This window comes from Doryrhamphus excisus, chromosome 3, assembly GCF_030265055.1.
Source record: "Doryrhamphus excisus isolate RoL2022-K1 chromosome 3, RoL_Dexc_1.0, whole genome shotgun sequence".
Taxonomy (NCBI): Eukaryota; Metazoa; Chordata; class Actinopteri; order Syngnathiformes; family Syngnathidae; genus Doryrhamphus; species Doryrhamphus excisus.
In genome coordinates, this window is record NC_080468.1 from 17,014,449 (window position 1) to 17,038,453 (window position 24,005).

The 24,005-nt window shown below is 45.8% G+C and overlaps 3 protein-coding genes across 5 annotated transcripts in view; 2 read left to right on the forward strand and 1 right to left on the reverse strand.

The window, feature by feature from the left end:
• Nucleotides 1–5,542, forward strand: pdk2a (pyruvate dehydrogenase kinase 2a). The gene is made up of 11 exons (XM_058065901.1): nucleotides 1–168; nucleotides 574–715; nucleotides 1,034–1,105; nucleotides 1,500–1,684; nucleotides 1,764–1,853; nucleotides 1,942–2,019; nucleotides 2,990–3,072; nucleotides 3,137–3,232; nucleotides 4,199–4,309; nucleotides 4,533–4,646; nucleotides 4,895–5,542. The coding sequence occupies exons 1-11, from the start codon at nucleotides 51–53 to the stop codon at nucleotides 5,036–5,038; spliced, it is 1,233 nt and encodes a 410-aa protein (XP_057921884.1). The 5' UTR covers nucleotides 1–50; the 3' UTR covers nucleotides 5,039–5,542.
• On the reverse strand, nucleotides 3,816–8,436 carry asb3 (ankyrin repeat and SOCS box containing 3). 3 transcript variants are annotated; one of them, XM_058065899.1, is made up of 10 exons: nucleotides 8,222–8,436; nucleotides 7,899–8,112; nucleotides 7,636–7,818; nucleotides 7,463–7,575; nucleotides 6,961–7,093; nucleotides 6,704–6,881; nucleotides 6,423–6,629; nucleotides 6,036–6,350; nucleotides 5,838–5,971; nucleotides 3,816–5,760 (listed from the first exon to the last, which is right to left on the reverse strand). In XM_058065899.1, the coding sequence occupies exons 2-10, from the start codon at nucleotides 8,104–8,106 to the stop codon at nucleotides 5,591–5,593; spliced, it is 1,641 nt and encodes a 546-aa protein (XP_057921882.1). In that variant the 5' UTR covers nucleotides 8,107–8,112; nucleotides 8,222–8,436; the 3' UTR covers nucleotides 3,816–5,590. The 3 variants fall into 3 exon arrangements, with proteins under 3 accessions (XP_057921882.1, XP_057921881.1, XP_057921883.1); XM_058065900.1 differs by having other exon boundaries at nucleotides 3,817–5,760; nucleotides 7,648–7,818; XM_058065898.1 differs by having other exon boundaries at nucleotides 7,463–7,818.
• Nucleotides 5,699–24,005, forward strand: part of myo1d (myosin 1D) — a 39,937-nt gene continuing 21,630 nt past the window's right edge. Inside the window, exons 1-9 of the mRNA XM_058065897.1 lie at nucleotides 5,699–6,360; nucleotides 6,440–9,379; nucleotides 16,318–16,526; nucleotides 16,632–16,725; nucleotides 16,798–16,963; nucleotides 18,173–18,226; nucleotides 22,471–22,566; nucleotides 22,638–22,754; nucleotides 22,820–23,023. Of these exons, the coding sequence (XP_057921880.1) occupies nucleotides 9,285–9,379; nucleotides 16,318–16,526; nucleotides 16,632–16,725; nucleotides 16,798–16,963; nucleotides 18,173–18,226; nucleotides 22,471–22,566; nucleotides 22,638–22,754; nucleotides 22,820–23,023 (1,035 nt within the window). The 5' untranslated portion in view covers nucleotides 5,699–6,360; nucleotides 6,440–9,284. The remainder of the gene's footprint in view (nucleotides 6,361–6,439; nucleotides 9,380–16,317; nucleotides 16,527–16,631; nucleotides 16,726–16,797; nucleotides 16,964–18,172; nucleotides 18,227–22,470; nucleotides 22,567–22,637; nucleotides 22,755–22,819; nucleotides 23,024–24,005) is intronic.

Consider the following 24,005-nt stretch of genomic DNA (forward strand, 5'->3'; position numbering starts at 1 on the left):
CAAGCTAGCAGTCCCGCAGTCAGCGGCCGTGAGGTCTCACGGCAGCAACCATGAAGTTCGTTCGCTTTATTATGAAAAATGCCGCCCTGGCCAGCGTACCCAAACATATCGAACATTTCTCCAAATTCTCTCCTTCGCCGCTTTCCATGAAGCAATTCCTGGACTTTGGTGAGTGTGTGTGACATTCAAACATGCTAGCTATGTGATTGCGGTAGCTGTGCATTTTAACCTAACATTTCACATCCGCCATGTTTTTTTTTCTGTAAATTAATTTGAATGGGGAATTAAACGCCAGGGTGAACTGGAGTTGTCCGGCCGTGCTAGGTGGTCACCGGCCAGTAGTATTGCGTCAGAAAGACTACCCTACTAGCCTACTACTCGTACAGTTGCTCTCTTTGCATTGTTGGTCCATTGAACAAGCCTCCTAATATGGCAGCTCCAATGTTATAGTGAATTCCTGCATAATAACTAATGTGTAAATACTGCAAAGGTGGCCAATGCAATGGTCTGTGTTGCCTTCACGGTCTTATCTTTGGCATGTTATTGTGAGGCTCCTTTTATTGTGTCATTCAGGATCCATAAACGCCTGCGAGAAGACGTCTTTCGCCTTCCTGAGACAGGAGCTCCCGGTGCGACTCTCCAACATCATGAAGGAGATCAACCTGCTGCCCGGCAAGCTGCTCACCACGCCGTCCGTGCAGACGGTGCAAGGATGGTGGGTGTCCCAAAAGATCGGAACCGTGGTTCACCCTGGCGTGGACACGCCCCCTTTAAAAGAAGGCCAGTTGCGTCCTGGCCGAGCTGCTTGTTTCATAACATCACGGCGTCGTCACGCTCCCGCTGACAACAACACCCTTTGACCAACTTGTACTCGTTCCAGCCGGATCTGCTGGGAATGGGAGGGAGGGGCTTGGGGGGGGTCTCCTCAGCTGTGAACTTTAGCCCAGTTCCTCCTCATGTGACTTTGTTTTTCCTTTCCACATGTTCCTTCACTCTGTTTTTCTTACATGTGTGTGTGTGTGTGTGTCATCAGGTACATCCAAAGTTTGATGGAAATCCTGGAATTCCTGGACAAGAATCCAGATGACCATAAAGTCCTGGGAGAGTAAGTTAGTCACGTTCACTCGCTAAACATTCCACACTGGACAGTTACTAGCAGCTGGGCTCTATTTATAAAGGATTGCCCACTCAGGGTGAATGGGATGTGTTTTCTGTGGTGGGGGGGTGGGGGCAGGGGGGGGGTATTTTCTGAGAAAAAAGCTAATTGGATCAAGAAGTCGGATATCATGAATGTGATGGGATTCACTGGAATGACAAATCTAAACAAGAATTGAATGAAAAGGTGGTTGCAACGGAAGGAGAGATGGTCTTGATATCAGAGTACAACCGATTGACAACATCGGCCGATATCATATCCGTATCGTTTTTTTGCGACCTCATCAAAGTGCTGGTTGTGGTGATTCTGAGGCATCCCCCCCCAACCCCCCCCCCCAATCCAGGTTCGTGGACGCCTTGGTGACCATCAGGAACCGGCACAACGACGTGGTGCCGACCATGGCGCAGGGCATCATCCAGTACAAGGAGGCCTTCCCTCAGGACGCCGTCACCAACCAGAACATCCAGTACTTCCTGGATCGCTTCTACATGAGCCGCATCTCCATCCGCATGCTCATCAACCAGCACAGTCCGTAACCATGACAACACACACACACACACATACATGAACGTGCTGATGATGGATGTTCTGCTTGGTCTCTTTAAAGCTCTCATCTTTGACGGCACCACCAACCCGGTTCACCCCAACACCATCGGAAGCATCGACCCGCACTGCCAAGTGGGCGACGTGGTGGAAGGTATGGGACCCGGCGCCTCAGACCGACCCCCCCGCCCCCGCTTCTCACACTTCTGAATTTTTTCATTCTTTTTTTTTTTCCACGTCAGACGCCTTCCACAGCGCCAAGATGTTGTGCGAGCAGTACTACCTGCGCTCGCCCGACCTCTTCCTCACGGAGATGAGCGGTGAGTAGCGTGAATTTCCCCTGGGGGGGGGGCGGGGGTGGCGCCGTTCGTTCATTCACACCGCCTAAGCCAGATACCCTGGAACGTTTATCTTATCGCCTGATTGACGCGGTTACGCAACACTTGTGTGTCTAAATATGATGATCTTCAACCCGTAGCCTTGTTTGCCTTTTTTATTGATATAAGCAGGAGGGAACTTTTATATAACAATATTGATATTTTTATGGATTTAATATTCAGGTGTCACTGAATCACTCAGGAACTCAAGACTAATGACATTTTAATGATGTGGACTGATTAATCCAGACACACAGAATATTGTGTTTAATTTATTTGATATCTATATTTATATTGTGAGCTATATGGACAATATACAAAAATACATTTTTTCCATTTATTTCACTTGGACATAAATTTAGCCAAAATGTGTAAACCACGATCAATGCTGGTTTTCCATGAAAATAACCATTTATATGATTTATAACACCAATTGTCATATTTCAACCTCCAAACTGTTCCATAAGTGATGTCTTCTCGCCTCATTGATATTTTTCAAATATGACAGAACCTTTTTTGGCGTTTCTTGGAAATAAGGAGTAGACGCTTCTCAGGGAGCCGCCGTTCATTCACGGGAACGTTTATCTTATCGCTACACTTCGACCTGCTTGACACGGTTACGCAACACTTGCATGTGTTTAAATATGAAGATCTTTAGCCCGCAGACTTTTTTGACTTTTTTATTGCGATAACCCGAAGGGGTTGGCGTGGACAGTCATTTTAACGCGGAAGAGGCGTTCAATGCCAGACTATACAGCGCTTGTGTACACACCCCCCCCCAAGCCAAGTGCTGGTGCCAGAGAGGGCCCGCCAGCGGATATTAGGATAATAAGATAGCTTAGCTCGGCATGGACGACATCCTCCAGTGGAAAATGGCGTTTAAAACAGCGTTTTGCTTTTTTCTCCCACGCAGGCAAACCGAGGCAGCAGCAGCAGCCCATCAGCATCGTCTACGTGCCCTCGCACCTCTACCACATGCTCTTTGAGCTCTTCAAGGTAAACACACACACACACACGTGTTAGCGGCGAGCGTAGCATTTACGGTCTTTTTCCGGAGCAGAACGCCATGAGGGCCACCATCGAGACGCACCACAACAGGGACCTGCCGCCCATCCAGGTTCTGGTATCTCTGGGAGGAGAGGACCTGTCCATCAAGGTGTGGCACTAGCGTGGGCATCATTGGCGCAAAACTTCCTTATCACAAATGTGTTTAAGAGTTTACAACACAGTATAAAATACTTTTTAAAAATAAAATTATTCAACTAAAATCTGTTCAAAACAATTATAAAAAGTTTTAAAATGAATATTAAAATACATTAGAAATTATTAATATTATTATTAAGTATATCTTTTTACATATGTTAACAAATTCTAATACATATTAAAAAATATATAAAAATTCATTAAACAAATTAGAATAAACAACACATATTTGTAATAAAATAAATGTAAAACAATTACTAAACAAATATATAAAAATTGTGTGTGTGTATATGTATACATATATATGTGTATACATATACGTATATGATCATTACTCATTCACCTTTACATCACACACTGGTGGGAGGAATCTATGTCTGGACACACAGCTGCCCAGGTGGTGACTGAAATCATAGCTTTTTAATAAATTCATTAAAAAACAATTTATAAAAAATGAATACATATATATTTTATTATAAAAAAATATTTAAAACGAATTCTAAAACAATATTTTTTAAAATAAAACAAAGCATAAAATAATGATTAAGATATAAATGTTAAAGATACATGTAAAATAAATCAACAGCAATAATATATTTGAAAGATAATGTCCACATGATGGACTGGTTCTATGCAGCAATGATGAGCTGTGCTAAGCGGCAGCGTTATGCTGCCATCTGCTGTACGCAGTTGGAATGACAAGCTCCAGTCACCAGTCCCATGAAAGGGGAACACGCTTTTCCCAATCTTTTTTTACAGGTGTTGCGCTGTTTAAATTACATAATTGAATAAATAAAATTGATCTAATTTACTCCTTTTAAAAATTAATGATTTTATTAATGATTTTAAAACTACATATAAAATAATTTATGCAAATGATGACAAGATTTCTCACATTCCCACTCTTTTTTCCCGCCAGGTGAGTGACAAGGGAGGAGGGGTTCCCTTCCGGAAGATCGAGAACCTCTTCAGCTACATGTACTCTACCGCCCCGGCACCGCAGATTGGAGAACACATTCGGCCTCCACTGGTGAGTGAATGAGAGGGTGTGGTTCTGTTCAGCATGCAGAATAGTCTAGTCGTAGTATTTGTTTTTAATATATTCAGCGCCATGTCCCAACAAGTGTCCCCCTTAGATTTACGCCTCTGCTTTATAGTATGATTAGAAGCAAGACCATCAATCAGACTGCTGCAATGCCATGCGCAGTCACCAGGGGGCAGGTTTTCATGATCATTTGTGTCTGGGTCTGCAGGCCGGCTTCGGTTATGGGCTGCCCATCTCGCGTCTCTACGCCAAGTACTTCCAGGGCGACCTGCAGCTCTTCTCCATGGAAGGCCACGGCACCGACGCCGTCATCTACTTGAAGGTGGGACCAAGACACACGCTCCGCACCCGATAAGACCGCAAACGGGCCATTAGTTCCAGGTTAGGGTTTTGGGTTACAGTTAGGGCTAGGATTAACTCTGTGTTAGGGTTGTGGGCTAGGGATGAACGAAGGGCTATTAGTTCTGTGTTAAGGTTAGCGTAACATGACAGACGTACTTCCGTGTTAAGGTTAGGGGTTGGACTTAGGGTTCCGTGACAGGTGTTCCATGTGTATGGTCCCCCCCCCAGGCGCTGTCGACAGACTCGGTGGAGAGGCTGCCAGTGTACAACAAGACGGCCCTAAGGAACTACAAAGTCAGCCAGGAAGCAGACGACTGGTGCATCCCCAGCAGAGAACCCCTGGACCTGAGCAACTACAGGGTGGCCAAGTGAAACCTCTTCCAGAGCGTGTAGAACCCCCGCCACCCCCACCCATCCCACCCCCTCGGCAAGCATTCCTGCGCCATCACGGACCAGGCTGGTTTCAGTCATAGCGCTAGCATCTTTTTTTCGCTCCCACTTTGGCTTCTTTTTGCGAGGGAAGGGACACGTGTGGCGAGACTCCGGCGAGCGGCGCCATCAAGGGCGGCGCCCGGCCCGGAGACTAAGGAGGACGGACAATCTGGGTAGAAGGTGCCGAGCTGCAGGGTGAAAGTCCACCCAAAGGATCCTACTTGAAGCGTCGTGGTCCATTCTGTGCATGCATTTGAACACAGCGTTGCATCTTTTCAGTCATGTGATCTCGTCACCATGGCTACCATCACTGTGCCTTTGTGACGCCCACGCGCATGTTTCCTCATACAAGGTGAACTCAAATGCTATTTTTGATAACTGGTGTGAGGACTGCTTGTGAATACTGTAAATAGAGCAGATATTAAAGACCACTACTGATGGACATCTTCGAGTACATTGATTGGTCACCAACATGTGGGTCTGCTCTGACATCTAAACGTCGACTTGGACGGAGGGCTCGGGAATGTCACGGAAGCGGAGGAAGAGATGAAGGCGGGGGGGGACGGGGAGTTGCCGGACGCGGTCGGTCCCCGTGACGAGGTGGGGTCCCATCAGCAATCGGACCCGCAGGCGGCACAGGTGAGCGAGGCTGGGGGTGGAGTCTGGATGGAGTGGGGGGAGGAGGGGCTTAGGTAGATATATAAATATTATTTTGCTGAGATAACGGAGTTTGTGGTACCAAAGAGCGGGTCGGGCCTCCACGTCTCCTCAGCCCGTCTCCCACACAGGATGACCTTCAAGGAGGTCGACAAAGTGGACCAGTTGGCAAAGTGGAGGAGATAATTCACGACATCACTGGCGGCGTTCTCCAGCCTACGGGGCAGAAAGAACGTGACAGAAGAAAAAAAAAGGAAGAGTGAAAAGGAGGAAGACGGACATGCACGGCTGCAGCAGCGACGCAGGTTCAAGTCCCGCCTTCAGCAGACGGGGGAGCCAGTAGCGTGCATCCTGGATGTGACGCAGCGCCACCGCCAACATGTCCCCCAGCTCCTGTCGTCTCAGTGCCATGTGGCGCCGGTGCCGCGCCCCCGCCGAGTCGTCGCTTGGCTGCCACGGAGGCGGGATGGGCCTGAGGAAGAGCACCGCCTCCAGGAGCGGCATGTTGGACGGACGCAGGACGTGACCCCACTCGTCCTCACTCAGACGGGCGCCTGCCTCCAGTAGCACGGTGGTCACCTTCGTGGGAGGAACCCTAGACAGAGGTCAAGGTCACGCATGAGGAAGTGCGTGTTTGTGTGTTCGTGAGAGACGGTGCAGATCTCACAGGGCATCGCTTTGCAGGGCGGCGTGTAGCGGGGAGCGGAAGCCCAGGAGGCGGGTGCAGTCTTGGCCGTCGGGGCTGAAGCCTTCGCTCAGAAGCAGCCTGGCGCTCTCCTCCTGATCGGCTTCCGCCGCCAAGTAGAGCGGACTCACCATGCCCTCGCCGCGGTCGCAGGCGCGCTCTGTGAGGGGTATGAGTCTCCGAAGGATCCTGAGGACAGGAATGGCGGGTTACCATGGCGATAAGCCACACCTCCAGAAAGCACAAGCCAGGTGTGCGATTACTCGCGATGGCCGAACTGTGCGGCGGCGTGAATGGGGAGTTGGGGCCACTCCTGACTGCAGGCGATGTTCGGGTCGGCGCCATGACCCAACAGGACATCCACGCAGGCCGTATGACCCTCCTGAGACGCCAGCAGCAGAGGCGTGGCCAGGTCGGCGGCCTGCGCGTTCACGTCTGCGCCTTCAAGGCACAAAAGAAGAGACGGGGTCAAGTACACGAGCGCCACGTATACAGGACTGGCGGCACGCCGCCTTCCTACCGGCGTCCACGAGGACCTTCAGACATTCTCGCCGTCCGTACTGCGCCGCCAGGAAGAGAGGCGTGACTCTGTTGTCGTCGCGTGCCTCCAGGTCGGCCACGCGTGCCAGGATGCGCACCACTGCGGTGTGACCCTGCACACGACAAGGTCAAGGTCATCCTACACACGGCGATGATGACTCAAATTAAAATACTCATCCATCAATCATCTATGTCACTCATTGTCAGGGTGGCGAGAAGCGGGGTACACCCTGGACTGGTGGCCAGCCAATCACAGGGCACATATAGACAAACAACCATTCACACTCACATTCATACCTATGGACAATTTGGAGTGGCCAATGAAGCTAGCATGTTTTTGGACGCACTCACAGGGAGAACATAAGATGCCCAAGCGGAGAATCGAACCCAGGTCTTCCCACCATGTATTTAGATAATTCAAACAATGACTAAAAGTAATTAGATATAGATATACAAAAGTATAACTACACTACGTTAGTCACCTGATACACGGCCTGATGAAGGCAGGTCCAACAGGAAGCCGTGTGCGTGCCGTTGACCTCGGCGCCTTTGGCCAGCAGCAGCTGCACCACATCCTTGTGGTCGCCGCTGACCGCTGCGGGACGACAGCGGCGGTGAGCCCACGCTCCAAACACACAATGTTGTGAAGGCGCACCTGCTGTTTTACCTGCGTAGAGGGGACAGGACAGGTCATTGGTGCACTGGTTGACGTCGGCGCCGGCTCTCACGAGGATGCGGACCGCCGGCAGGCAGCCGCACCGCGCCGCCAGGTGACACGCCGACTCTCCCTCGTGGGTGGCAGAGTTGACGAAGGACCGGATGTCCCAGGATGAGCCGCCTGAAGACATGGAACTAAAACATTTGCATTGTGGTATGTCAAGTATCAAACATCGTGGGACAGGACACGCCTTCCGGTACCAGTCACTGAGGCGGCAGACAGAATTTCCTTCAGGCAGCCCACGCTGCCGGATGCGGCCGCCTCATGCAGCGCCGTCCAGCCTCGGTTATCCGGACAGTCCACGCTGCGACCCTCACGGATGAGCCTCCTCAGGCGCCTCCTGCAGCCCACACGAGCGGCGGCGGCCACGCTGGACACAGTGTCCACGTAGCACTCCGTGAAGTCCATCGCGTCCTCCAGAAGAGAAGCCAAGCACACAACATCGTTAAGTGTCCATTACTGTGTACAAGGTTCGAATGCTAGCAAACGACAACAACTCTCCTGAAAAAAGTTAAAGACTTACCGAAAAGGAAGAAGGTTGACGTGAGTCACATCTCCTCAGCCCACTTCCTTTATTTTAAATACTCGTTTCGTCTATTTTGGTACTAAACTATACAAAACCACACTTATATGGCTTAAAATCAATACATTCGAAAACGTAGCCAGAGTGCATCAGACCGCTCTCAGGTCGCAGTTTTGTGACGTCACCAAATACCCCGGATGTGTACGTGACGTCTGTTAAAGGCCACGGAAACGACTGACTTTTAAGAATATTGTAAATATATATATATTTAAAAATCGGTGTATGACGCCCCACTCCATTTTGATCCCATTTCTCTCACTCAACGATTTAATTTTCCCGAAAGTCACTGCAAACGTCCTTATGAATAAAAGACTACTTTTAGCGAAAAAATAGGACTGACTTGTGGATTTCACCGAGCTAAAAAAACATTGAAAATAGCAGAAATATATAATGGCTAATCGTGGTTCAATTCAATCACAGTAAATTCAGGCAAAGTTATTGTCTCTGATTTATTTTTAATCAATATACTGTACATACAGTAAATGTAATGTCCGCAGTTGTCCACCAGGTGGTGCAGTTTCACCAGTGTATGCTTGGCTTGCTGATCCAGTGATTTAGTTGCGCTCGCATGACGATGGCTCAAAGTTGACTTTTTCCTTATATGGTCATGGTCGTGACGTGTGGTCCACTTGGTGTTCAGAACCCAGTCATGGTTAAAGTATGAAGACCGAGGAGCAGAGTGAAGGATCACGGAAAGGAGCTAAAAGCTAACAACGCCTTTCAAGTTGCCAAAGGGCGGGAGGGCGTGGCTTGAGGTGAGCAAGCCGAGCTCCTATTGGCTGAGAGGCTTTTCCCGGGCCAGCGTGAGGAGGGACAGGACAAGGATGCGATTGTCTTCCAGGAGTGGACATGAGCACATCTGTGGACACCTAAGGGGAGGAGGAGGACATTTTATCGCTGTTTGTTTGGCCGGAAATGAGCAAGGGGGGATTTATCGTCGAGCACTGAGGAGGAGCAGCGACGCGAGAGCTCACCTGGTCGGACGCGGAACTCTCTGTGAAGCATGGCCGAACATGAGAGTCTGGCATTCGGGAAAGCAGACTTTGTGCTGCTGGACAATGTCTCCATGGACGAGTTCATGGCCAACCTCAAGCTCAGGTGAGCTAACGTCGCTTACTTCCGGTGGCGAGCCCACTTAAAAGGCAGCGGCTGGTGTCGTTTTTGAAATGTTTAATGTAGTCGGGAAAGTGCTGCAACAGGTGCCGCTGTCAAACTTTAACGGTGACGTCACCCGATGAGTGGCACACCTTATGACGTGACGTCATAGAGACCGCCGCTCTGCACGCTTTCACAGTAAAGCTTGTTTTAACGTCTAATTTCAAAGCTATTAAATCTAAATATACTTTTTTGGTGTTAGTGTTCCCTCATCAAAGCTGTCTTAAAGTCTATTTTATCGTTATTCTCTCGTACCAAAGCTAGCTAAGAGTGTTTTTTACGCTGTTCCCGCTTGTCTATGCTATTTAAACTCTTCTTATTTTTACTATAGGTCACGTGTCGTGTGACGTCATAGAGTCCTCAACTCTGCACACTTTCAAAACTAGACGTTTTTAAATTGTTTTTGTTGACTTTCGCTCATCAACGCTCGCTGAGTAATTTTCTAAAGGTTATTGTGTCTTATCCAAGCTTGCTGAAATTCTAAATTTTGTATTTTTTTACGTTATTGTTGTTTTTATCAAAGCTAGCCAAAAGTCTTATTGTTGGTATTGTTAGTTTTGCGTTATTGTTCTCTCATCAAATTATGTTCTCTATTATCAATGCTAGCTAAAAGTACGTTTTTGTTATTGTCTCATTAAAAGCTAGCTGGTATTAAGTCATTCTCTTATCAGAGCTAGTTATTCTCTCATTAAAGTCATTTTTAAAATGATACTTTGTTATCATAGGCAGCAGAAAGTACACAAGTTCCGAGGTTATTGTCTGTTATCAAAGCTACTAAGTAAATCTTACTTTTTAAAAAAAAGTATTGTTGTCTCCTTTAGCTAGCTAGCTAGCTAAACTTCTACATTTAGTACTGTTAGTTGTACTGTTAGTGTTTTGTTACGTTGCCCTCTCTTATCAAAGCTAGCCAAGTTGCTTAAGGGTTCGCCGGGGTCAAAGTCGGTGTCCTGAAGTGGCACTGCGTCTTTTGTCTTTGTGCTGCATTCAGTGTCCCAGTTGTTTGTGACGCCTTCAATGTTTTTCCAAACACCCGCGGACAGAGCTGATTGCTACCGGAAGCACAGCGCTAGTGCACAAAAAGAAATGGACGTGATCCCACTTGGCTCCAATTAGTGACCAAGAAGTCAGGATAGAAACAATTGGAGGAATACGTTGTGGCGTTCATGTGCTTCTGCGCTAGCTAGCAGGGCAGTCCGGGGCCTGATTTTCCCGCCCTGCTCCCCACTTGTTTGTTTTCCCGTCGCCCGGTGTGCCGGTGAGTCTCGTTGCATGCAGATTCTTCTCTGCAGAGGGCGTGACCGGCTTGAAGCGTGGCAACAGAGCACATGAAGTATCAGCTATAACGTTCCCAGCTTTTCTCCTCACTCCTGGTGACAATGTAGCCTGGAAGTGGGCCCACGGAAACACTGTGCCCCCCCCCCCAAAAAAAAACCTAAAAACGTAGACTCCAACCTCCAAATAGCTTTCTACTGAGTGGTGCCCACTCCTTGGGGACAGATGACTGACCCGGACAAAGGTTCTGATTGGACCCTGGCACTGAGGCAGTAGTGGTGGGGACCGGTGGGGACCGTGGGGACGGTGCACGCGGGTCTGAATGTCTTTATAAGGCAGCGGCGCTTCCTGCAAAGCTGCTTTTGCAAATAATTATAGGCAGGACTGTTTGTTTTAGTCTGGCAGGAAGTCCCGGGAAGAGGGGCGGGGCCTGCAGCGTCTGACACAAATAAGCTCCTCCAAAGCAGCCACCAAAGGTTTCCTCTCTCGCTCTTCCAGTCGAATGGGATTCTTTCTTTGCGGCGACGTCCCCGCGTCCACGCCGCTTCAAATGCTTTGACCTCTCAACTGGGGGATCTTTTTAAGGGGGGACAGACGGGAAGGAAAGTGAAAGTGGCCATTTCCTGCCCTCCGTGTCTCTCCTCGTATTTCAGAGTTTCCTGCCGCCGCGGGCGACCTGTCCTCTGCAAAGTGGTCATGTGACACGGGAAGGGAAGGGCGGGGCTTTGTTTTTATGATCCATCCTTCACTCACTGTCGGTCCATTCCTCATTGCTCCGTTGTCTTTTCCACTCATGACTTTCTTCAGCAGCCCCACTCATGATGTCCATAGCACCACCTGGTGCTTTTTTGACTGAAAAAGGACCTTTAAGACCTTCTATCTTTTTGTTGTCATCAAGTCATGTGACACGGGAGGGCAAGGGGTGGGGTTGATGGTGTGATGCCCATACAAATGTACAAGTTTTTATACAGTTTGTTTCAGGTCTGGCTTGGGGGGGGTTTAGGGACTAGAGGTATAAGCTTTGGGGTTACGCTACTGTCCTATAGTTTCTATACGTTTTGTAGATGTTAAAAGTATGCTAAGATGGCAGAAGCGTGAAAAATGCTAAAGGATGTCAACATCAATCCCAGTGACCATGTGACAAGGGTGGGCAAGAGGCGGAGCTTTGCCCTTTGTACCAGTCTTATCAGCTGCAGCAGCTTTGTTGACTTTGTCCTTCAGGCAGTAAAAGTGTCCACGTACGTAGCGCCCGCTAGCACCCCCCCCTTCTTGTGTGGGTTCAACACCCAGGAACACAGTCCGTGGTCCAGAACCCCAGTCTGGGTCTTGTACGTGTCCCATCCGGTGCTGATGTTGTCCTCTGCAGCCCAGACGAGCCCGCCTGGAGATTTCCTGCCTCTCCCCTCAGCGAGACAGATTCCTGCCCGGCGGGGCCCGCTCGCCTGCGATCCAGCAGTCAAACGTCCAGTCTCGCCACAAGAATTTCCATACGAGCCTCTGTAATCGGAACCACATTACCGTCCTTACGTAAACACGGGCCCCCGTTCATGGAGCTTGATTCTGAACCCCCCCCCCCCTCCTCATTCGTCCCCTCCCCAAATAAGTTGAGCAGCTCTCGCAGATGTCTCATTTTGTGGACTTGGCAGGGTTGGCAAGCGGGGGGGCAGGACCTCCTTACAAAAATACTTCAACTTAGTGCCTTAAACTGGCTTCTGTTACATCACTTACACATCCGACTGCACTCCGGGTCAACGTTTGTGTCCTGACAGAAACACTGTGAATGCGAATAATACAGTTAGCATGTTAGCATTGTCGTGGATAAAAATAGTTGGAAGGGTTTTTTTTTAATGTGTTCACCCACATTCTTCCTGGCTTGGGGCGACGGCGGAGTGAGTCAGGGTGCTGACGCAGCACTTTTTCTTTCAGGCCATGATGTCATCACACTCAGTCCCTTTAAGAGCCCCCAACCTCCCACTTGGCATCACCAGCCACGCCTGCTTCTTTTTGTTTTACACCTCATTGGACCCGGGCCCGATTTCAGTGGGAACCGGTTCTGCACCCCCCCCCGTCCCTCCCAAAAGGTCTTTATCACGCCACTAAAGTGTGTGTTGACAAAGAAAGGATCTGATTACACACGGCTCCTCTTTCTTTCCTTCAATGTCCCGTCTGGTCCGGCCGTGGGAGCATCCCGGAACGGGAGCATTCCCCCCCGACCAAGTGCAGCAGGAGATCACATCACATGCTCGTCCCGGCTGCATCCGCGGCGTGCGGGTGGGTGGGCGGATGCCGGATAAACTGTCCCGACTCCAAACAAGAGCCATAGTGATGAATTGGAACGCACGCAGATTATCTCCTCACCCTTCATAATGCCCGACGTGACCCTGCAGCGGCGACACGCCAACGCCGACCACCACGTGTTGGACCCCCCACCCCCGTCTTATAACACATAGATATTGAAGGGTCCAATGTAGGCGTATATATGATGCTTTGGGTAGCACGTGACAATGCTAACAAGCTTCATATCTTACTGGGTACAATGAAGAGCCGAATCATCATCATCATCACAAGTGAGTGATGGTTTGGTCTCACCATCTGCTCCACTGTCACGTAGAAACACACACGCAATAACGCACACGCACACAATAACGCACACGAGGGGATTAGGGAAGCTTTCGGGTCGTAGCAGACACCCAGACACGCTTTATGCAAACCTTTATTACCACGTAAATTACATCTACTTTTCTTCATGGTTCAAGTCTTTGCTACTAAAATGACATATTTCCTCATAAAAAATAAAAATAAAATAAATTAAAATAAATTAAAAAAATAGCATTTTTGTGTTTTGTTTCTCATAATATTAAGATTTTTGCTAAACATAAAAAATTTCTATGAAAATTTTTTTTCATGCTAATAAAAGGACATTTTGTTCTTGTATTTTGCGTTTATTCATGTAAAATTGTGACCTTTATTTCTCGTTATTGTACGACTTTTGTCCCATGATATTTTGACTTTATTCTGGTAAAATTCTGGCTGTTTTTTTTCCCAACTTTTACTTTCTTCTTGTGAATTTTATTCTCGTAATTATTACTTCATTCCTGTAATATTGTAACTTAAGATTTTTGCTAAACATAAAAAATTTCAATGATAAAAAAATTTAATGCTACTAAAATGACTAAAATTTTGTTGTCGTATTACGCGTTTATTCATGTAAAATTGTGATTTTTTTTTCTTGTTATTGAACGACTTTTCTCTCACAATATTTTGACTTTATTCTGGTAAAAATCTGGCTGTTTTTTTTCCCAACTTTTACTTGCTTCTTGTGAATTTTATTTTCGTAATTATTACTTCATTCCTGTAATATTGTAACTTCCCCCAACCCAAAAAAACAACTGTTTCTCATAATATTATGATTTTTTAATATTATTATTATGTAAAATTATTATTAATGTTTATTAATTATGCTAACATTAATTATTATTAATGTTAGCATGCTAGCAATGCTAACGTGCTAACTTTGTCATGCTAACACCTAGCATGATAGTGGTTTTTATATGTGTTTACCCATGATATACCCAAAAATGCTTGTATGCTTATGTTATCATGCTAACACCTAGCATGGTAGATATAAATGAAAACGAAAATATGAAAATGGCATACTAGCATACTACGGTTAGCATGCTAATTATCAGTGGTAGTGCAGTGTGAAGGCATTCACACAATTATATTTTTTGACTGTGCTGGGGGCCAATAAATAACAGCCACTGGCCCCGAATGGCCCCCGGTCCCCTGCTTTATGCCACTGCTCTGTAGAATCGCCTATAAATGCAGAAAGTTCGAAACAGACTTCCAGTGAGCCACGAGGGACCACCACAGAGTTAAACATTCCAACTTGGCTCAGTCACATTACGCATACACACACACACGCACACACACACACACACACACACACACACAGGAGCAGTGCGGCCTGGGTGGATCTCTTTTATGGTTAACTTTGGGAGGAGCACGAGCCATTTATGACCTTTTCTCACCATCGGGCGCCGCCTTTTCCCCTCCCCCTCCTCCTCCACAGAAGTGGTGAACATGTTTTATTTCATCCTGTTAGACTCGCCAGAACCAGCGCCGTTTGCCAGACTTGCGAGGCTGCTGATGTTGGACCTGTTCTAGTTCTCCTCCCAGCGGGCCTTTATGGGCCTTGCTGAGTGCACTGCCAATCGGAAAGGTTCCCACCCAAAGAAAATCACACAAAATCCACATCAAGTCATACAAAAGCTGCAAAAATAACAAAGTTATACCAGGAAATAATATTAATGATGATGTCATCGTCGGCCCACGTGGGGCCACGATGGCCGAGGGTCCGTTTTTCCAGACAAAGACGTCCGTTTGACACCTGAACAATGGAGCGGGGCACACGGCGGGCGCACGGCAGCCTCCTGGCGGCGGCGAGCAAGGGCACAATGGAGCTTTGACCCGAACTGCATGCTAGCGTATAGCGAACAATGCTCTTCTTCTAGTTAGCCTGCTGCTAACGCTGTGTAAATAAAACATATTCGTGTACGCTAGAATGTGTGCAGTAGAATCACCTGCATTCATCACCCCACCAATTCACTCATATTACCAGTGTGACTGCAAATATAGGGGTGTTATTTTATGTCTACATGTCTCTAATAATGTTACAAACCATATTTAGAAGTTTGTAAAGGTTTTCTATGTCGTGGGTCTTATTTTCTCTTATTATGTCATATAATTATTATATAAAAATATTATATTATTATTATATTATAATTATATTTTTTATATAAAAAATATAATTATTATGTCTTATACCATGCCTTGATGGCTCTAATAATATTAAAAGGCAGATTTAGAAGGTCGTGAGCAGGTTTTGAATGTCTTATTGTGTCTACCATATTAGGTAATATTAATGTAAAGGTGACCATAGGGGTGTTATGTCATGTCTGGAGGACTCTAATTGTGTTAAAACACATTTAGAAGGTCATAAACAGGTTCTTTATGCTATTTATAAATAAGTGTATCGTCACTGGAACCAATGAAGTGTGATAAACGAGGGATTACGGAATAGCATTTGAATCCATGACCCTGATCCCATTGTGGCTGACAGTCAAGTTTTATTGCAAATGTTGAGTCAAAATCATGACTATCCAGCTCGATTGAGGGTTTAATGGGCGTGACAATTCCATTATATAATATGGGGAGGGGGGGGTCTACTGTAGGCCAACATTCAGCGTGAGTCAACAGCATTTGAAGTGACACGGCTCACTATTTGGCAAGGTATTAGAGCCGCTTGTCTGGCTGGAGGAGCAGACGTCACACGTGCCGGCGAAGACGAGGTGGAAGCAGAGGGCAGCAGACGCTCGGCCGAGCTGAAGAAAGAGGCCATTCTTCTCCTGTGTTGCTCTTTGAGGGGGGAGGAGTGAGGGACGTTATCAGTACGACAGCCAATATGGAGCATGTGGAGTTGGAAATGCTCGGAAAATCCACTTTCCTGTTGCGGGACCAATAAAATATGTTATCTCATTTATTGACATCATTGTGTACATCAAGACAGGAAGCCGTCTCTATAAATGTGGCGTGTTTTTCCCGGGCAGGTTTGAGAAGGGGAGGATCTACAGCTACATCGGCGAGGTGGTGGTGTCGGTCAACCCCTACCGCGCCATCAACATCTACGGCCGTGATGTCATCGAGCAGTACAAAGGCCGCGAGCTGTACGAGAGGCCGCCGCACCTCTTCGCCGTGGCTGACGCCGCCTACAAAGCCATGAAGAGGCGGAACAAAGACACCTGTATCGTCATCTCAGGTAACACACAGTGCAAAAAAGAAAGAATGGTGAAGAAGCGCCTTCCAGTGGTGAAACATGGAAGTACGCCACACTTCCTGACGTTGAAATGTGTTTCTGTTGCAGGGGAAAGCGGCGCGGGGAAGACGGAAGCCAGCAAGTACATCATGCAGTACATCGCCGCCATCACCAACCCCAATCAGCGGGCCGAGGTTGAGCGGTGAGCGTCTCTCCGCACACGGTACGTCAGACTCTGGGGGGCCGTCCCGAGTAACCGTGGCCCCGCCTGCAGGGTGAAGAACATGCTGCTCAAGTCCAACTGCGTGCTGGAGGCCTTCGGGAACGCCAAGACCAACCGCAACGACAACTCCAGCCGCTTCGGCAAGTACATGGACATCAACTTTGACTTCAAGGGGGACCCCATCGGAGGCCACATCAACAACTACCTGCTGGAGAAGGTACACAGATATGCTGGGAGGAGAAGGACAAAAATATATACTACATATGTACTACACAGTTTAAAAAACCTTGTTCTTTTCTAAATGACCAGTTCTTGGGATCAGCCATTCCAGGTAAAGAGGCGGGGTACACCCTGGACTGGTGGCCAGCCAATCACAGGGCACATATAGACAAACAACCATTCACACTCAAATTCATACCTATGGACAATTTGGAGTGGCTAATTAACCTAGCATGTTTTTGGAATGTGGAAGGAAACCGGAGTACCCGGAGAAAACCCACGCATGCACGGGGAGAACATGCAAACTCCACAAAGAGATGTGTTGAGGGTGAAATTGAACCCTGGTCTCCTATCTGTGAGGTCTGCGCGCTAACCACTTGACCGCCGTGCCGCCCGGGCGAAGGACCAAAGTTGATAATACAGTAAACCTCGGATATATCGGACTCGGATATATCGGAAATTCGCTCACAACGGACAGATAAAAAAGAACCGATTTTTCCAATAAAAATTAATTGCATATATCAGATTTTTTATAACGGATTTCGCCTATTTCGGACAAAATCTCCAGTCCCGTTCCAATGCATTTCCATGAAATTTCCCTCGCATATATCGGATGGCCGCATCGTGGCGCTCCGATTCGCCGAATCGTGACAGGCCGCTATACGACGTCATTTGCAGCGTTTGCAGCGTTGCCTGCGCGTCCAGGTACATTGGAAACATAGTCAAGGAAGTGCCTTTTTATAACGGATAAAATCCCATTTACGCATATACCGGATATAAATCCGATATATGCGTAAAACGGACATTTTCCGGTATACGCATATAACGGATTTCGCTTATATCGGACAAAACCAGTGGGAACAATTGAATCCGATATATCCGAGGTTTACTGTAATAATAATTTTCAACAGCATGCAGTTTTTTTCTTGATACAAAAATATATACTACATATGTACAGTGGTATGAAAAAGTTCTATTCTAAATGACCAGTTCTTGGGATCAGCCATTCCAGGTAAATATATCACATAGCAGAATAACACAGTGATAGATGAGGGAAAGTGATAGATGAGGGAAAGTGTAGAATCATTATGTAAACAAAAGTAGGCAGGTGCATACATTTGGGCACCCCTCCTTTTTTTGTTTTTGTTTTTTTGTTTTTTTGTCTAAAACTTGTGTGTATTTGCCCCCCCCCCCCCAACCCCCCCAGTCCAGAGTCATCTTCCAGCAGGAAGGAGAGCGGAGCTTTCACTCTTTCTATCAGGTAAATCAATCAGGGTGATGGTACAATAATATTGCATGTGACAAACTAGCCTGTATCATCCTCCATACTGCATTTTTTGGGGACGAAATAACCCGCCATGGGGCCAAAGAACATCAAGCGTGATGTCACCTTTTCAATCCTTTTATTATGGACTGGCTCAGTAGCCAGCCCATAGACTGCTACTTGCAGTAGCAGTCTATGGGCTGGCTACTGAGCCAGCCCATATTGTTATTCCTTGTGGTGTTTACCAATTTTTATTATTCTTATATCTTAATCTTCCACTTTTTGTGCGCGTAATGCGGCCAAAACCGCAAGAAGGACCCCCACACATGTTACACCGTCGGAATCGTGACGCTCGGGACTACAGCGGTATTTATTTTTTGGAACGTTTCGTGTAACCATGGCGACGCTATTCGCGATAGAAAAAAAAATCGGCCACTAGATTAGGTACACCATTCTATTTTTAGAACAGCCGCATTCCAGAGAAAACGAGAATTTACAGACTTTTCACAGCCTTGTAGCTCAGCCATACGACCACGTAGAAACGTGGTTGATGGCTCATTTTTTAGATAAACTTCTGAACTCTCTCTGTGGCTAAATGCTAATTGCTAGCATGTTAGCATGTTAGCATTTAAGCTAATTTACTCATGTTTAAAGGCAAATACACCCATGGCATGATGCAGGGAGGTTCTAGGACAACCTTGGCAGTTTCTAAACTTGAGGCTCTCTTGCTAGGTGCTAGCATGGACCCGTTAGCATGTTAGCATTTAAGCTAATTTACTCATGTCTAAAGGCAAATACACACATGGCATGATGTAGGGAGGTTATAGGACAACCTTGGCACTTTCTAAACTTGAGGCTCTCTTGCTAGGTGCTAGCATGATAACTGTTAGCATGTTAGCATTTAAGCTAATTTACTCACGTTTAAAGGCAAATACACACATGGCATGATGTAGGGAGGTTATAGGACAACCTTGGCACTTTCTAAACTTGAGGCTATCTTGCTAGGTGCTAGCATAATGATTGTTAGCATGTTAGCATTTAAGCTAATTTACTCACGTTTAAAGGCAAATATACACATGACATGATGTGGGGAGGTTATAGGACAACCTTGGTAGTTTCTAAACTTGAGGCTGTCTTGCTAGGTGCTAGCATGTTAGCCGTTAGCATGTTAGCATTTAAGCTAATTTACTCACGTCTAAAGGCAAATACACACTTGGCATGATGTAGGGAGGTTATAGGACAACCTTGGCACTTTCTAAACTTGAGGGTCTCTTGCTAGGTGCTAGCATGATAACTGTTAGCATGTTAGCATTTAAGCTAATTTACTCACGTTTAAAGGCAAATACACACATGGCATGATATAGGGAGGTTGAAGGACAACCTTGGCACTTTGTAAACTTGAAACTCTCTTGCTAGGTGCTAGCATGTTAGCCGTTAGCGTGTTAGCATTTAAGCTAATTTACTCATGCCTAAATGCAAATACACACATGACATGATGTAGGGAGGTTATAGGACAACCTTGGCACTTTCTAAACTTGAGGGTCTCTTGCTAGGTGCTAGCATGATGACTGTTAGCATGTTAGCATTTAAGCTAATTTGCTCATGTTTAAAGGCAAATACACACATGCATGATGCAGGGACGTTATAGGACATCCTTGGCACTTTCTAAACTTGAGGCTCTCTTGCTAGGTGCTAGCATAATGACTGTTAGCGTGTTAGCATATAAGCTAATTTACTCACGTTTAAAGGCAAATACACACATGGCATGATGTGGGGAGGTTATAGGACAACCTTGGCAGTTTCTAAACTTAAGGCCCTCTTGCTAGGTGCTAGCATCGTAGCCGTTAGCATGTTAGCATTTAAGCTAATTTACTCATGTCTACAGGCAAATGCACACATGACATGATGTAGGGAGGTTATAGGAAACCTTGGCACTTTCTAAACTTGGGACTCTCTTGCTAGGTGCTAGCATGATGACTGTTAGCATGTTAGCATTTAAGCTAATTTGCTCATGTTTAAAGGCAAATACACACATGCATGATGCAGGGACGTCATAGGACATCCTTGGCAGTTTTTAAACTTGAGGCTGTCTTGCTAGGTGCTAGCATGTTAGCCGTTAGCATGTTAACATTTAAGCTAATTTACTTATGTCTAAAGGCAAATACACACATGGCATGATGTAGGGAGGTTATAGGACAACCTTGGCACTTTCTAAACTTGAGGCTGTCTTGCTAGGTGCTAGCATGTTTGCTGTTAGCATGTTAGCATTTAAGCTAATTTACTCATGTCTAAAGGCAAATACACACATGGCATGATATAGGGAGGTTGAAGGACAACCTTGGCACTTTGTAAACTTGAAACTCTCTTGCTAGGTGCTAGCATGTTAGCCGTTAGCATGTTAGCATTTAAGCTAATTTACTCATGTCTAAAGGCAAATACACACATGGCATGATGTAGGGAGGTTATAGGACAACCTTGGCACTTTCTAAACTTGGGACTCTCTTGCTAGGTGCTAGCATAATGATTGTTAGCATGTTAGCATTTGAGCTAATTTACTCACGTTTAAAGGCAAATACACACATGACATGATGTGGGGAGGTTATAGGACAACCTTGGTAGTTTCTAAACTTGAGGCTGTCTTGCTAGGTGCTAGCATGTTAGCCGTTAGCATGTTAGCATTTAAGCTAATTTACTCATGTCTAAAGGCAAATACACACATGGCATGATGTGGGGAGGTTATAGGACAACCTTGGCACTTTCTCATCTTGATGCTATCTTGCTAGGTGCTAGCATGGTAGCCGTTAGCATGTTAGCATTTAAGCTAATTTACTCATGTCTTCAGGCAAATACACATATGGCATGGTGTAGGGAGGTTATAGGACAACCTTGGCACTTTCTAGACTTGAGGCTCTCTTGCTAGGTGCTAGCTTAATGGTTGTTAGCATGTTAGCATTTAAGCTAATTCACTCACGTTTAAAGGCAAATACACACATGACATGATGTGGGGAGGTTATAGGACAACCTTGGCACTTTCTCAATTTGATGCTCTCTTGCTAGGTGCTAGCATGGTAGCCGTTAGCATGTTAGCATTTAAGCTAATTTACTCATGTCTTCAGGCAAATACACATATGGCATGGTGTAGGGAGGTTATAGGACAACCTTGGCACTTTCTAAACTTGAGGCTCTCTTGCTAGGTGCTAGCATGACGACTGTTAGCATGTTAACATTTAAGCTAATTTACTCATATTTAAAGGCAAATACACACATGGCATGATGTAGGGAGGTTATAGGACAACCTTGGCACTTTCTAAACTTGAGGCTCTCTTGCTAGGTGCTAGCATAATGATTGTTGGCATGTTAGCATTTAAGCTAATTTACTAATGTCTAAAGGCAAATACACACATGGCATGATGTAGGGAGGTTATAGGACAACCTTGGCACTTTCTAAACTTGAGGCTCTCTTGCTAGGTGCTAGCATGATAACTGTTAGCATGTTAGCATTTAAGCTAATTTACTCACGTTTAAAGGCAAATACACACATGGCATGATGTAGGGAGGTTATCGGACAACCTTGGCACTTTCTAAACTTGAGGCTCTCTTGCTAGGTGCTAGCATAATGATTGTTAGCATGTTAGCATTTAAGCTAATTTACTCAAGTTTAAAGGCAATTACACACTTGGCATGATGTGGGGACACTATGGGACTGCATCAACCTTTTCCGTACTTGAGGCTTTCTTGCTAGGTGCTATCGCGGTAGCCGTTGGCCCACCGGGCCCGAGGTTCACAGCACAGGTGGCCAGTCCATCAAAATTTCCGCGGGAATTTTCTAGTTTATTACTGAAATTACTGAAGATAATAGATGTTCATTCATTTTCTACCGCTTTTCCTCACGAGTGTCGCGGGGGGTGCTTGAGCCTATCCCAGCTGTCTTTGGGCGAGAGGCGGGGTACACCCTGGATTGCCAGCCAATCAGGGCACATATAGACAAACAACCATTCACACTCACATTCATACCTATGGACAATAGCATGTTAGGAAACCGGAGTACCCAGAGAAAACCCACGCATGCACGGGTAGAACATGCAAACTCCACAAAGAGGGTGGAATTGAACCCTGGTCTCCCAGCTGTGAGGTCTGTGCGCTAACCACTCGACTGCCGTGCCGCCCTGATAATAGACATAATAAGAGGAAATCCATAGAAAAGCCTCTAAATCCAAACGTGTACGTTTTGTGTCCACAAGCTGCTGAAGGGAGCTCCTGATGCTTTGCTGCGGTCCCTGCACATCCAGAAGGACCCACGGAGCTACAACTACATCAAAGTGGGAGGCCAGACCAAGGTCACTGCACGACCCTACACCAATCCTGACCCCAACCTAGCGGAGCCAACCTCTGCTTTTTACGTCCGCAGTCCAGCATCAACGACGGCGCCGATTTCAGAGACGTTGCCGATGCCATGAAAGTGATCGGCTTCACGGGGGACGAGGTCCAGACGGTGTACAAGATCCTGGCCACCATCCTGCACCTGGTACCGTCACCTTTCTCACCTTTCCCCGCACGTGTCCGGGACGTGTGCTGACCCGTCTCTCTCAGGGGAACTTGACGTTCGACGTGGACGGCGACGTCACCCTGATCGAGAACGCCAAGCTGGTGTCGGTCATCGGCGACCTGCTGTCCACCAAGAAGGACAACGTGGAGAAAGCCCTCCTCTTCCGCACGGTGGCCACCGGCCGCGACGTCATCGAGAAGCAGCACACGGCACAGGAGGCCGGCTACGGACGAGACGCCCTCGCTAAGGTGACGCGGCGGGATTTAGCAAAGCAACACGTGCCCATATGCTAACCACTTATGGCGCTCTTTTGCCCTCTTTCACTTTTTACAATTAGCCTGATATTCTATTAATATCCTATTAATATCCTATTAATAACCTAATAATAATCTAATAATAACCTAACAAGATCCTAATAATAATATCCTCATAATAACCTAATATCCTAAGAATAACCTAATAATATTCTACTAATATCCTCATAATAACCTAATATCCTAATAATAACCTAATAATATCCTAACGATATCCTAATAAGATCCTAATAATAACCTAATAATATCCTAATAATAACCTAATAATATCCCAAGAATAACCTAATAATATTCTACTAATATCCTCATAATAACCTAATATCCTAATAATTCCCTAATAATATCCTAAGAATAACCTAATAATATCCCAAGAATAACCTAATAATATTTTACTAATATCCTCGTAATAACCTAATATCCTAATAATTCCCTAATAATATCCCAAGAATAACCTAATAATATCCTAATAATAACCTAATAATATCCCAAGAATAACTTAATAATATCCCAAGAATAACCTAATAATAATCTACTAATATCCTCATAATAACCTAATATCCTAATAATTCCCTAATAATATCCTAAGAATAACCTAATAATATCCTAATAATATCCCAAGAATAACCTAATAATAATCTACTAATATCCTCATAATAACCTAATATCCTAATAATTCCCTAATAATATCCTATGAATAACATAATAATATCCTAAGAATAACCTAATAATATTCTACTAATATCCTCATAATAACCTAATAATATCCTAATAATTCCCTAATAATATCCTAAGAATAACCTAATAATATCCTAATAATACCCTAATAACATCCTAATAATAACCTAATAATATCCTAAGAATAACCTAATAATATCCTAAGAATAACCTAATAACATCCTAATAATAACCTAATAAT